We start from the raw sequence: 13422 nt of genomic DNA on the forward strand, positions 1-13422 counted from the left end.
TCAACCTTCTCTTGTGGAGGCTGAAAAGGTCCAGTTTCTCTAATCTCTCCTCATAGGGCTTGGCCTGCAGGCCCTCAACCATACGAGTGGCCCTTCTCTGGACCCTCTCCAGGTTATCCGCATCTTTCTTGAAGTGTGGTGCCCAGAATTGCACGCAGTACTCCAGCTGCGGTCTGACCAGCGCCCGATAGAGGGGAAGTATCACCTCCTTGGACTTATTTGTCATGCATCTGCTGATGCACGATAAAGTGCCATTGGCTTTTCTGATGGTTTCATCACACTGCCGACTCATGTTCATCTTGGAGTCTACTAGGACTCCAAGATCCCTTTCCACTTCCGTGCCACCCAGCAGGTCATTTCCTAGGCTGTAGGTGTGCTGGACATTTTTCCTCCCTAGATGCAGCACTTTGCATTTCTCCTTGTTGAACTGCAGTCTGTTGTTTTCTGCCCACTTGTCTAACCTGTCCAGGTCTGCTTGCAGCTGCTCCCTGCCCTCCGGCGTGTCCACTTCGCCCCATAGCTTAGTGTCATCTGCAAACTTGGACAGAGTACATTTCACCCCCTCGTCCAAATCGCGATGCATGTGCACACGCAAACCTTCGTGACAATTGGAAGGTGTGCACATACTGATGCCGCCGGGCTAACACAGGCCGATGCCTACGTGCACGTTCTCACGTGCCTGCCAAAACACGCCCCTCCTCCGTGTGTGGGCACAGGCCGATGCACACGTGCGTGCGGTACACATGCTCCTGGCTGCAGACCAGCTGGCACGGCTCGTCCTTGTTTTGCAACACAGCGCGGACCTGGAAGGAAGCAGCATTTCAAAGCGAGCTGCCCCTGCCCTGCCCGCCGGAGTTCACACAGCGCGGCCCGCCCTCCCGCTGTGCGCAAACCTGGAGTTGTGTTTTGAAGATAAAGTTTTTAATTAAAGTTGTTATTTCTCAGCCTCCTGCTGGGGAGGGGGGTCTTCTTGACAGGTGGCATCATGTGTGAGAGCTGCTCTGAGGGCCGGGGAAGAGTCCAGAGCTGGAGCCTGCAAACCCTTCTGCTCACATACCAGCAGAAAGCTCCTGATGGCCACTCGGCATATTTACAGCTTGATTAAGCCATCGCTAGTAAAATGTCCAAGAGGGACAGCGCCATTCGTTACAACCTCTGGGCCTCACAGAAATGTCATGCTGAATGAGCCTGCTTTCCCTTCTCCAACAGCAGCCAAGGAGATGTAAGAAATCCCCCAGAGTAGGCGGATGCAGAATAATCTGACCCCGAGGAAAGGTTTTCCTTGGTCCCTGTAGCCCTGACCCAGAGGTTTTGTATCATGCCCGTCCCAAGGTTTGTTCTTGATCCTTACGATGCTCTTTCTGGTGGTGCTTCTTTGCATACGTGTGTCAAAACCTTTGTAGGACCCCGCTGAGCTCTTGGCAAAGGTCGAGGTGCACCTTCTAGACTAACTGAAGCATCTGATGAAGTGAGCTCTCACTCACAACAGCGTATGCCTCTCTGATTCAGTTAGTCTAGAAGGTGCAGTTCTACCCTGACTTCAGACTAACACTTCAGGTTAACCACCTCTCTGTGCTCCTAAAGGGGTCATCTGTGAGCAGAAGGTGCGGTTTTGGGTTGTTTTTTTTCCATTGGCACATATTGTCATCTGCTGTGGCTTTTAGTTCTCATTATTAAGTGCAGCGAGGTGACATCAGGCTTTGAGGCAAGATGAAAGCTTTTTGGGGGGGGTGGCAAAAAGCAAGGGTCAGACCCCTCCATAGGCCAACTCTGTCATCTGGGATGCGGGGCTTGGGAGAGAATGATGGGGAGACACCAGAAAACCAATGAAGGTGAATTCACCTAGAGATTATCCGCAGTGTTTTTAGTGCTTGTGTGCCTCTGATGATCCCAAGCCCACTTCTGATGAGTGTATTGCAAGGCCGGGCATATTCAGTGCTCTTAAAGCTCCAGCTCTTGGAGGCGTGTGATTGGGACTGGAGGCATGTGATGACACCTCGGCTTGCCTGCTTTTTTTCCCAGGTGAATTACCAGTCATTGTGGTTGCAGCGGAAAAAAAGCTGGAAAAAACAGAAAAGGCCAATGTCCTTCCCCTTTCCCAGCCTCATAGTTTTGAAGCCTATGTCCTCTGGTTTCATGGTTTTTAAAAGCTCCCGGCTACCAGTGATGGTGGTATCAGGGTATCACAGGGATGCCAAATGCATCTGAAGTTCAGTCTCTGTTCTCTCTGCTTTGACATCCTCCTCTCTGCTTTGGAGCTGGTTTCATGCATGCGCCGTGAGCCAAGCTGAACTGAAAGGACCGACCACTCGTGTGGTGCACGGGGCTGCTTGTTGAAACTCGGAGGCAGGGTGCCGTGCGTGTTCTTAGGACGCCAGCTCGACAGGCGGTTGGAGAGCTTTTAGCTGCACAGACTCTTACAAGCATCAGAGCAGATGACGAATGCTCCATTAAAAAGCCTAATTAGCAAAAGCCTGGAAGGTAGGAGGACATCTCAGGCCAATCCCAGCAGCGCACCTGCTGCAGGCAACAGGTACACGCACGCACGCAAATCCCGGTGTAGCATTGATCCCGACGGGGAGAGCAGGAAGGCAGAGAAGAGGGGGGGGTCTGTGCCTGAACCGAAATCAAAGCTGAGGAAGGAAAATAGCCACGTCACTGTGGCAGCATCTCACTGAGAAAAGGCCAGGACATCATGTACAGCAATTGCTATGGGGATCTGTGTCAACTACATCAAAAAAAAGTGAGCAGGTTTTTGGAAGGGTCCATCTGGATTTATGCTTTATTTGTTATTTGCCTGGCTTTTTTTTTCCCCGCTTAGCATTTTTGGGCTGGCTCCTTTGAGAACCGTGCATCTGTTTCTGCTGTCTCTCTTGTGTCCGCGCTCTCTCTGTCTTTCTTTTTCTGTCTCCCTTTTGCTCCGCTTTCCGTTTGAACCGGGCATCTGTTTGTCTCGTCCCCCGGTTTGAAGCGCAGGCTCTGCTTTGTCTGTCTCTGTGTTTTCGCCAGCGCTCCCTTTTGAAGGCTGCCTGGGTTTCAAGTTGTATCAAGTCCCCCCTCTTCAGCTTCTTGTAACGGTGGCGGTAGTCATTTGCACGGAGCGTCAGCGCCTTTGTACCGGACAGGTCCTCATCTGCCGTGTTGACAGCAAGGCACTTGACATGCTTTAGTTCTTTGTCTCGTGCTGCACGGCTCTCTGGCTAAGTTGATCCCCTGCAAACTCCTCACAAGCTCTTTAATCCAGCAGGGCTTGTTGGGGAAGGATGCTGGCTCTGGTGAGCTCTGAAGGACAAGGTTTTTTACATGCCATTTGCTTCTCTCCCGGCAACCTGGGATCAATCTCTTGGTGGAGAGGGTCAGAGAAGAGAAGGGAGATCCAGTGTTCCCGCTTGAGCCGGCAGCATGTGCTTAGAAATGAGGTCCTGGTGATCTTAGGTGTATGTTAGAGAGCAGCAAGTATCCCAACGAGGGGTCTCGGTGAACTATAGGGTCTGAGCATTGTACTGAGCTTGTGATTATCTGAGTTATGCATGTATAATGGCTGCGGTGCCCACATAAGGTTTCAAGAAGACGCATATTATACCACACCCAAGCCCTCACTAGCACAGATATAACATGGGGACCTAACATGGTCACTTAGCATGGATATAACATGGGGACCTAACATGGTCACTAGCACAGATATAACATGGGGCTTTGCACCTAAAAGGGAATCCTGTATAGGTTAGTAGTGGTGGGGGCTATATACCTGAGCTGGCCTGGCTGCATAGCTGCCGGAGGACAGTAGCAAGCAACAGGCTCTCCCCATCGGCACGTGGAAGGGTCCAGCACGAAGCAGCCTTACTTAACCTTTTCCATGATGGTTGCTGGTGTGGGCTTCATCCAGGAGTCCAAGGAAAAAGTCTGGACATGAGACTACGCAACAACGTTTAGGTCTAAGGAGACTCGACTTGGAGCACCAATTATAGATACTTTTGTCAGGCTTAGAACAGAGGAGCCTGGATTTAAGAACTGGCATAACACCTGAAAGGTTTTCTTTTTTTGTGGGATGGGGATTGTTGTTCAGGTTTAGTGACCTAGAATCAAATCTAGAATGACTGAGTTCAGATTTGGGGGGGGGCAAAGGAAATTGAGAAGAGAGACCATTTTTGCATTAGAAGGGGCTAAAATAAAATGTGGCGGAGGCAGCTGGGAGACAGGGGGCTAAATTAAAATCCAGCATGAATGGGTTTGGGTGGAGGCAGGGTGAGCAGTACAGAACTGAACGTGGAGCAAAGGATGTCGCTTTAGGGAGAGGCCAGGGTGGAGGGGTGTCTTCTCTGTCGAGCCTGTCCTACACCTGCCTCCTGTCTATCCCAGGACCCCCAAATCTCCCGCGCTAGCTCCACGAGGCATTAGCCATAGAAGACCACCCCCCACAGCAGAGCTGCTGGCTGCCTGGGCTCCTGGCCCAGCCTCGATGGCCAGCTCCAGGGGCCGAGACCGCTGCCCACGCGGCGCCTGACGGCGCGTCCCCCTGCGCCGTGCTCCAGCTGCCCAGGAGACGGCCGTGGGCCCTTTCCCTCCCTCTCCCTCTCCCTCTCTCCCCATGCCATGTATATATTTTTCTAATCACTTCGGCGGCTGATTGTTATCTGGCTTTGCGTGAGAGCGAAAGAGACTCTGTGTCAAACCTTGAAAAATGACTTTTCCAGCCGCCTCTCTCCCTCCTGAAAAGAGGCGCCGCACTCCAAGCATACCAATCGCTCCGCTCCTCCGGGCTGGGCGGCGTGTGCAAGGATTGCAGAGAGCTTCGCCAAGGTCACCGCCAGGCAGCCCTGTGCCAGCGAGGAGCCGGGAGGGCAAGGCAGCCCCCGCGGGACAGGGAGCTGATGGCCTCCTCCCTTCCCAGCTCCGTGCATCCCTGCTTCGGTATGGAGGAACCGCAGGTGGAGATCTCCAATTCAGCGAGAGCCGTGGTTTTCAACCTCTGGTCCGTGGACCCCAGCTACGTCTCAGGGGTCCGCGCGAGACGGCTGCGATCAGTCCAAAATATGTGAACACCCACACTTGCAATTCAAAAGGGTCCATGCTGCGCTTGAAAACTTCCAGAGGGGTCCACAAAGGAAAAAAGGTGGAAACCCACTGAGCTAGGGGGAAGACTGGGCAGCTCGAGACTGGGCACATCGCCCCAGTGGGTGACTTGTACCCTGCAAGCGGCTGGATCCGGACACCTCCCTCATGCAGAGAGACCGCGCTTCCCGTCCCTGTCATTTTCCAGTGCTCAAAGAGTTCATCTCCCCTGCCAGTGCCTTTAAAACCGGGCTGTGCCACACTCGGTTTTTCCCAGTTAGCTCCACAGTGGGTGGCAGCCCATAAAATACCACCGATATAGTTTCATAGTTTCTAGGGTTGGAAGGGACCTGAGCAGATCATCTAGTCCGATCCCCCGCCATGGCAGGAAAGAGCACTGGGGTCATACGACCCCTGCAAGGTGTTCATCCAGCCTCCTCTTAAAGACCCCCAGGGTAGAGCCAGCACCACTTCTCTTGGAAGCTGGGTCCAGATCCTAGCCGCCCTGACCGTGAAGTCGCGCCTCCTGATATCTAACCTAAATGCACCCCTTCCTCTGCTCTTTGGGCCTTGCCTGAATCAGCATGGACATGGGGTAAAACGTGAGCTTCAGGAAGGGAGCTCAGCACCCAGCGTGACGAGCCTCTTTCAACGTGGAGGCAGCAAAGGTGGATGAGGCCGTCGGCTGCAGCTTGCCCGAAATCAGGAGGAGCTGCACTGCGGCTAGCAGAGGCCGACATCGGAGCGGGTCTGCCGAGCCTGGTCAGAGGGCTAGCTTGGGGGTTCGGCCCATTTGAGCCCAATTCTTGTGTTGCCCCAGGGTGACCTTGGCCAGCTCACTTGATCGCTCGGGGCCTGCAGCTGCATACTGTGGACAGGAGCACTTCTGTCCTCGTGGAGCGTGGTTCTGGCTAAACCCATCGAAGGCTGAAGAGGTCTCGCATCCAACAGCAACAGAAACCTTGTAGCTGGGCACTGCGTTGGCTCCAGGGGAATCGCTCTGGTTTTTCAGGGCTGTGCATGACAGGACGGGGTCGAGACCAGGCTGTATTCCCCGGACTTGCTGGGGAAAGCTGCTAGACGCCTTATGCCTCACTTCCCCCACCTCGGAAAGACGGTAGCAGCATGTCTGGCACCTCCCTTTTGGCGAATGGCTTCCGAATCGTGTGTAAAGCTCTTTGGGTGCGAATTCAAAGATGTAATAATATGCGTGCACAACCCCTAGCCCAGTGGATTCCCGGGCCAGGCACTTCCCAAATACACTCATCACAACGGGAACAATACTGACAAATAAATTGCAGAGCTTGCAGTCTTCCCGATGCCCCGGCATCCAAATGACCTCCCCTGGCCCGGGTGACGTGTCTCTCTGTCATATTACAGAGGGGAGCGCAGTCATTATCTTTTGCCACCTGGCAGCTCTGCTTCCACCGCCTCCTTTATTGTTTAATCACTCCCGCTGATCTGCAACAGCAATGCGTAATCTTGTCCGGCTGGCTCCCAACATGCGCGAACGAACGGGCCAAGTTTTATCACGCGTCTCAGCCCTGCTTTGGCCCTCCGTCCCCCACGGCGTTGTCAGATAAGGCTCTAATACTTCAGCTCTTTCATTCTGGCACCACACCAGCGCTCGGGAAGGAAGCCCTGCGTGCCAGGCCGATCCGTCGAGCAGCGCGAGATAAAACGGTGATACCTGATGCTTGTAAGCTGTATCCATGGCCATCTACCCTGTCTTTTCCAATCGGGGTGCACTGCTTGCCTGCTTGTTTCATCGATGATAAAAAATAGCAGGAGGGATGGCAAAATCAGAACTGGAAACCAGGCAGCCTGGGGGCACGTCCAGTCCAGCGGGCACAACGTGGGCTTGGTGTTAAGAGACCTTTTTTTCTAGTCCTGACTGCCACAAAGCTGTCTGGAGCCGAAAGCAGGTCTCCCCACTCTCTTTTCCGCTCATGGTCTTTGTCTTGCCTTCCACAGTGAGAGACCTCTTGTTATATTTGTCCAGCAAGTGCCATTACGGGACCCTGTCCTCAGCTGGGAATGGTAGGCATCGTCATTGCCCAAGAAACGAATGGTTTCATTTTTCTCTCTACGTTGGGGATTTCAGCAAACGCCCAGTCACGGGGCTGGCTGTAGCGGTGGGACTGACCACCGGTAGCTGAGGCCTCACGCGAGGCTTACAAAGGTGCTTCGGTGAAGGTAGCTCTAGTTCGCAGTGGTGTTAGGGCCTAGACTTGATGTCCTAACCTCGGGCAAGCTCCGTGCCTCAGTTTCCCCTTCTGTAAGATGCAGACAATGCGACTGATCTCTTTGAGATCGATGGATGAAAAGCGGTACCCCCAGGCTGTGTGTAGGAGGAGGAATCCCCCAGCTTGAGGACTCTGAGTATTTCGAGTAGGGCGCCTGGGAATTGTGGCATCCAAAATTAGAGACCCCTTTGAGCACCGGGCCTTGGCAGATCGAGTCAGAGTCGAGCTGGGCTTAAAGGGGAGGACTTCCAAGTTTGACAGTCCTAGGCTCAGTCCCCAGACCACGCTGCTTTTTCTTTCGCAGCAGGCACACGTCTGCAGCCTGTTTCTGCAGGGCACGGTATAGATTTATTAACTAAATCTGTAGCAGTGTGTTTTACAAATCACGGCTTCACAGATTCCTAGAGAACAGAGCTGGAAGGGACCTCGAGAGGTCGTCTAGTCCGTCCCGCTCCCCTAAAGCAGAATCGGCCCTGCCTGATCCACTCCCAGCAGATGGTTTTGTCTCGCCTGCTCTGAAAAACTCCCCGCGATGGCTCCCACGGTCTCCCTTGGGACTGTCTCCATGCTGCCTTTCGGTCGCCTCCTAGTAGCAAACGCCCTTCCCGGTAGAGCAGCCGAACTCGCCTCCCCTTCTCCTTTTCACGTTGTCCTCTCCGCTGCAGCTCGGGCGCCTGTCCCACCCTCCACGCCTTTCTGCTCCTCGTCTTGACAACTCCATTCGGAAACCCGTTTGCGTTTCTCGAAGCAAACAATATCCCTTGCTTTCTCCGCATGGGCTTTTTCAGGATGAGACGATGGATTCAGGGAGCCATTTAAAGTAAATAAGCCCACCGCTGTCTTCCGCGCGCTGATAAAGCGATCGGAGCTGCAGGCAGCCGTCTCCGCGGGTAAATCGGTGGTGAGGTGCCATGAGTTTGTCAGCGAGGGGACCGGAGCCAGGTTTCCAGTCTGGTCCATCCCCAAAACGATCCCCAGCTGACAGCTGTTTGGCCGGAAAGCAGAGGGGAGGTAACACACCCTGGGGTGCATATCGGCAAGAGAGACGGAAAGGACCGAGGGGAAAAGGTTAAGGGAGTTGCAGAGAAATGACCCGGGCAGTCGTTCTCTGGCAGAGCTGGGGCTGAGCCCTCCTCATCCTCAGGGCCCCTGCCCCATCTCCCAGCTATTGCACAACTCGAGCGGTTTGGCTGAAATACAGATTCCCTTTCCCCCCTCGCTCCTGTCAGCACAGATGCCCCCGGGGGCTTTCCCCAACCTGGTCTTGTGTAGGGCAGGAGGATGAATTGGAGCCGGATGAAAGGTTAGCCCAGCCGGTCCCCGCCGTGAGCGACTTGGAGTCGCCCGGAGGGATTCGAAGACCGTTGTGCCAGCGGGTGAAGGATGGCTTCCAAACGGTTCCTTCTCAGCCTGGCACGGTAATTGCTTTGTTGCAATAATATTTATTACAATCGTAATTACGGATCTACCCTAGCATGGAGGGAGTGTCATACCCGCCCTGATACCAGAATTTATCTTCGTGAGCTCGTGGTGACCTCGTCGCTCCGGGGCGGCACGGTACAGCGCGCCCGGTATCAAGTGCTGATAAATCCCCTGTAGCTCAGGCCTCTTGATTTGCACAGGACGTGGCCTGCGATGCTAGCCTGGGGCCTTAAGCGCTGCCCCTCCCTGCTTCTTTCACCGTCAACCTGTCCATGGCTGCCGAGCAAACATCTCCAAAATTGCTCCCGAGTATTTGCTCAAATAAAAACGTCAGGGTGGTTTGGCCGGGCAGAGATTTTGGAAAGCAGCAGGCACCACAGCGAGGCCCTCCCCTGTCATCAAAGAGCGATCCTCAGCTTCATCTGCAGCCAGATTTGAACCTGGGGCTGAAAGCACGCGCTCATGTAAGGGCCGGACTGCTGTCGGTAGCCGGGAACCGGCAGAAACGTTATGGGCACGTCGGTGTCTTTGAAAATGTGGCCCTGGACTGCCACACAGTATTGGGCCAAGACTCGGAGAGAATAAGTGACTTGCCTAAGGTGTCACTTGTGGAAATGCAGGCCAGAGAGCCTAGGCAGCAATGGGAGTCGGAGACAAAGCTTGGGGCAGACCCAAATCTCCCCTCCCCAAGAGAGTTCCCAAATAAGAAAAGGACAGGGTGAAATGGGAAGGAGAGACCGGGCCGTGTCAGTACAGCGTGCCAGGAGCTCCTGATGCCCACACAAAGATTTATGCCTCTTTCCTCCCCGTGTGCCTCTGCTGTATTCTTAAACATTGCCGGCTATTTTGCTAAATGGATCTTAATAGGAGCGGCATAAATGTTGTCAGAGATACAGGAGGGAGAGTGATGGTGGCGCTCCGAATAACAAAGTGCAGAGGTAAGAAAAGGAGTTGCTCATCCGCTCTCGGGCGCTGGGTTCCCGGAGATCTCCGGGGCGAAGACAGAGCGGATCCTGTGGGGGGCGCTTCTTCTGATCCACCTGCGGGACCTGCTCCTGGGGGGCGCTGCGCCGAGGGACGTAGCGGGCTCTGACAGCGGGGCTGGAGCAGAGCCGACGGGGATAAGCGGCACATCACCGTCTGCTGATTTGAGCGGGTTTGGAGAGGGTGGAAGGGTGATGGCACGGCCTGTCCCGTGATTTGGGAGGTAGCCTGAGTGCCTGCGCTCACGCTGGGGGTTGAGGAGGATGCTCCCCTCCTGGCGTGGGGTCTTGGACAGTCATTGGGAGTCTGCCCAAAGCAATTCAGGTTCAGGACGCCGGGTACCTGCAGCCCTTGCTAAGCCCAAGATCAGTCCCCCTCTGCCACGTGTCCAAGCTCGTACCGTCAGAGCCAGAGCTGCTCTGGTCGCCGTGATGCGGGAACATCTTGATGCAGCGAAGTCACTCGTACAATCCCTGTTTCACAAGTGGCTTCGTTATTCCCCCTCCCCTTGGCCTGCGTCCGCTCAGGGCCCACTTCGGTAGCCCCCCGGTAGTTTCCAGTAGCCGCGGGCCCCCCATGCCACTCCGCATGTTCCTGAAGAAGGGCGACCCGACACGGTGGAAAAGCCCGGGCGCGCGCGCGGAGCCGATGCAGCGTGCCGCCTGGGAGCGTGGCATGGTGGGAGCCTCAAGAGCCCTCGCTATCTTTTCGCCGTCCTCTAGCAGATCGCTTGTTTGATCTGGAAGGTTTTGCTGTCAGGGCCAATTACCAGCGGCTGCTTAACGCGGGCCTGTTTTCCTCCTCCGCCCCCTCCCTTGCTGCTCTTTTTTTCCTTGCTTCGGCTGGGCTGACGTGAAGGTAACAAGTGCAATGTGGCTGTGGCGCTTCGAGGGAGAAGGCTCCTTGCCTTTCAACTGCGAGTGCCGGCTAAATTCAAAGGCGGGCTTTCATCTCTTTCATCGAGCCCCGCGCTGACCCCTCCAGCACCTCCACGAAGGATTTGCCGGCTCGCTTGGGTCCCTGCCGCTGTTCCCCTTGCTCAGTTTTGTTCCTACCACAGTGCGTTTCAATCCACGGCGGCACCCGCCGAGTCGCCATCGGCGTGGTTTTGTAACTGAGAAATGTGCAACCAGGGGAACTCCCTGCCACAGGAGGCACCTAGCCCCACTGCAGCCGTGAAAGGCAAACGCAAGGGGCTTTCGGGGCGCAGGCTGGCAGGTGGGATCAGGAGGAATTTACCTCTGTCTTGTGTTTGGATGTCTTGGGTTTGAATCCCCTCCTTTGCCGGCAGAAACCTTCCTTCTAAGACTCAGACCTCCAGCCTCATGTCATGGCCTGAAAGCAATGCAAACTGGACTGGTCGCAGCCCCTTGGCATCCGTGCTGGCCTAAACTGGCAGGGGAAGGAGATGCGATGCATGCAGCTATCAGGTCAGGTGCTGTTGAAGCCCAGGTAATGGCCAGGGGCTTGGACATTAGCCCTTCTCTTTTGGCTCCCCAGACCTGACCTCCCCTGCACTGACCACTGGGACACCAGCCCTGTGGCAGCACCGCACTGGCCCCTGACCCATCTCCCGGGCTGCTCTTCTACCTGGGGAGGGGTCCGCCCAGACGACTCCTCCGCACCAGCTTCCCTGGTCTCCTTGAAGCACATGGCCCCCTCCCATGGCTGCTGCAACACGAAAGCCTGGGCGCCTTTATGAAGCACCTGTTCAGCAAACCTGACTCGGGCTGTGTAACTAATAGGGAGCCACGTGACACCTTTCCAAGCAATCACACTTGGCATCACCATCTGGGGGGGATAATTAATCCTGAGATTCACCTTGAGAGGAGACAGGAGATGTAATTCAGCCTAGTCCTTCCACCACGGTCCCCATTGCACCATGTCTGCCGGCCTTAAAGAGACAGCACCTCCTTATAAGCTTTGGGGGATACTTCCATGGGAGGGGAGAGGGGCTTTAACGGTCCTCATTGTTGGGGCCTTTAAAAATGGGATTTTTGGAAGTCCTCAAGACTGACCACGTGGCTCTTTGGAGGGGAGCTCCCCTTGATGACAGTGGGAGTGGAGCCTGGCCAGCACCGAATGCTGCCGGGGCAGAGACTCGCCTGCAGTGCAGCTCTCTGCCCTGCACGGTGCTGACACCCACTTGGGCAGTGAGGACTCAAGGCACCTGCCAGACCTGCCAGGGACTCCAGTGACCCGGCTGTACGGTGACCAAAGCCCTCCTGGCCACAGTGTCTAGTGCAGCTATGGCCTCGTCCACCATCTCAGGGCAGCTGCTTGGTGCCCCTGCAGCCTGGGAGCATTTTGGGTGCCAGGCTGGTCCATGCTGGGATTTGCCTAGTTATCTGCGCATCCGTGTATTATGGACTCAACATGGAGGAGCACCTGGGCTTGCGTGTTATGGGGATGGGAAGGGGAGTTGACACGGCAGGGATGCAATGGGTTTATAAGCTCCTTTTCTTCTTCACGAAAACCTCCACGTTGTGGGCACCCCATGCCCAGACACTGCAGAGTCTCCTTATCACCAGTGAGTCTCAAGGGCAGAGTGCAGGTCACATGAATGAAGCTCTGGACCCTGCGGTGAGACGTGTTTCTCATCCCATGCTTCTCGGCTGCCTGGAGCACAGGGCTCCCTGCTGGAAAGGCTGGAGGCAATGGCCTTCCCTGCACCCTTATTCTTCTGGTGCTGGGGGGAAATCTGGGGCGGACCTGCTGATATCAGTGCTGTTGGGGCAGGGATCAAAAGTAATATACAGCAGGCCTGATTCTCAGTGAGGCAACCACTGCCCTTGCTGACGTACCCAGGGCGAAGGCAAGGAACCTTGGGTTTTAGCACTACAACTCAGTCTGAGCCAAACATCCGTCAGTGAGCTAACAGGCAGTGAGCTGGACACCGACGAGCACGTGCACCCTCAACGCTGAGTTGCGCTGCAGCCTGCCCGGCCCGTGGCAGCTACCAGCTCTTGCAATTTTTATGGTGGATCTTGTGGTACTTGGCATTTTCCTTGAAGCCACGTGCTGGCATATGAGCTGCCCTGTTGGCGGGGAAAAAGACTAGACCCCAGGTGCCAAACAACCATAACCCTGCATGTATGCTGTTTTCAAAAATCATCATTTTAAAGCCAGTCTCCTGATTTCAGGAGTCCTGAGCCCTGTCTGGGGGTGGCTGGGATGTGTATGGCTCCTTTTGGAAAGTCTGGGGCTGGCAATACTGAATGCATGGATGAAGGGTGGATTTTGGATGTGGTGGCAACAACATGCTTGAGGGCAGCAGAGGAGGGATCAGGCCTCAGGGAGGCCAGCTGAAGCATATAGCTGTTTTACTGTGTACGTCAAAGGGGGAGGCAAAGCAGCTAGGAGAGCACCGTGGTATGCATTTGGAAACCCCCTTGCTGCTTCCGTCCGGGAGGGGGTTTCTAGCTTGCCCCCAGGTCTTCCCATTGACTTATGTCTTCTTCCTTTCCTCTGTCTCTCCCAGGTTACCTGACCGTCAGCATTGAGCCGCTCCCGCCCGTGGTGGTGGGGGATGCCGTGACTTTGAAATGTAACTTCAAGACGGACGGCAGGATGCGGGAAATCGTCTGGTACCGGGTAAGTGGCTCTCGGCTAACTCCTCTACCGCACCCTCCGGGGAGAGGGACAGGAGCAGACAGGCTGCTCTTCCCAGCCCGATGTAAGGTTGGAGCCGCGCAGCAGAGGGATGTCAGAGGAAACG

At 55.1% G+C, this 13422-nt stretch overlaps 1 protein-coding gene across 1 annotated transcript in view; it reads left to right on the forward strand.

Moving 5' to 3' along the window:
- Nucleotides 1-13422, forward strand: part of IGSF21 (immunoglobin superfamily member 21) — a 210319-nt gene that overhangs the window by 62452 nt on the left and 134445 nt on the right. The window contains exon 2 of the mRNA XM_090024362.1: nt 13186-13298. Within this exon, the coding sequence (XP_089880488.1) occupies nt 13186-13298 (113 nt within the window). The remainder of the gene's footprint in view (nt 1-13185; nt 13299-13422) is intronic.

The sequence above is a fragment of the Crocodylus siamensis genome, chromosome 12 (genome assembly GCF_052110815.1).
Source record: "Crocodylus siamensis isolate JL-2025a chromosome 12, ASM5211081v1, whole genome shotgun sequence".
NCBI lineage: Eukaryota > Metazoa > Chordata > Crocodylia > Crocodylidae > Crocodylus > Crocodylus siamensis.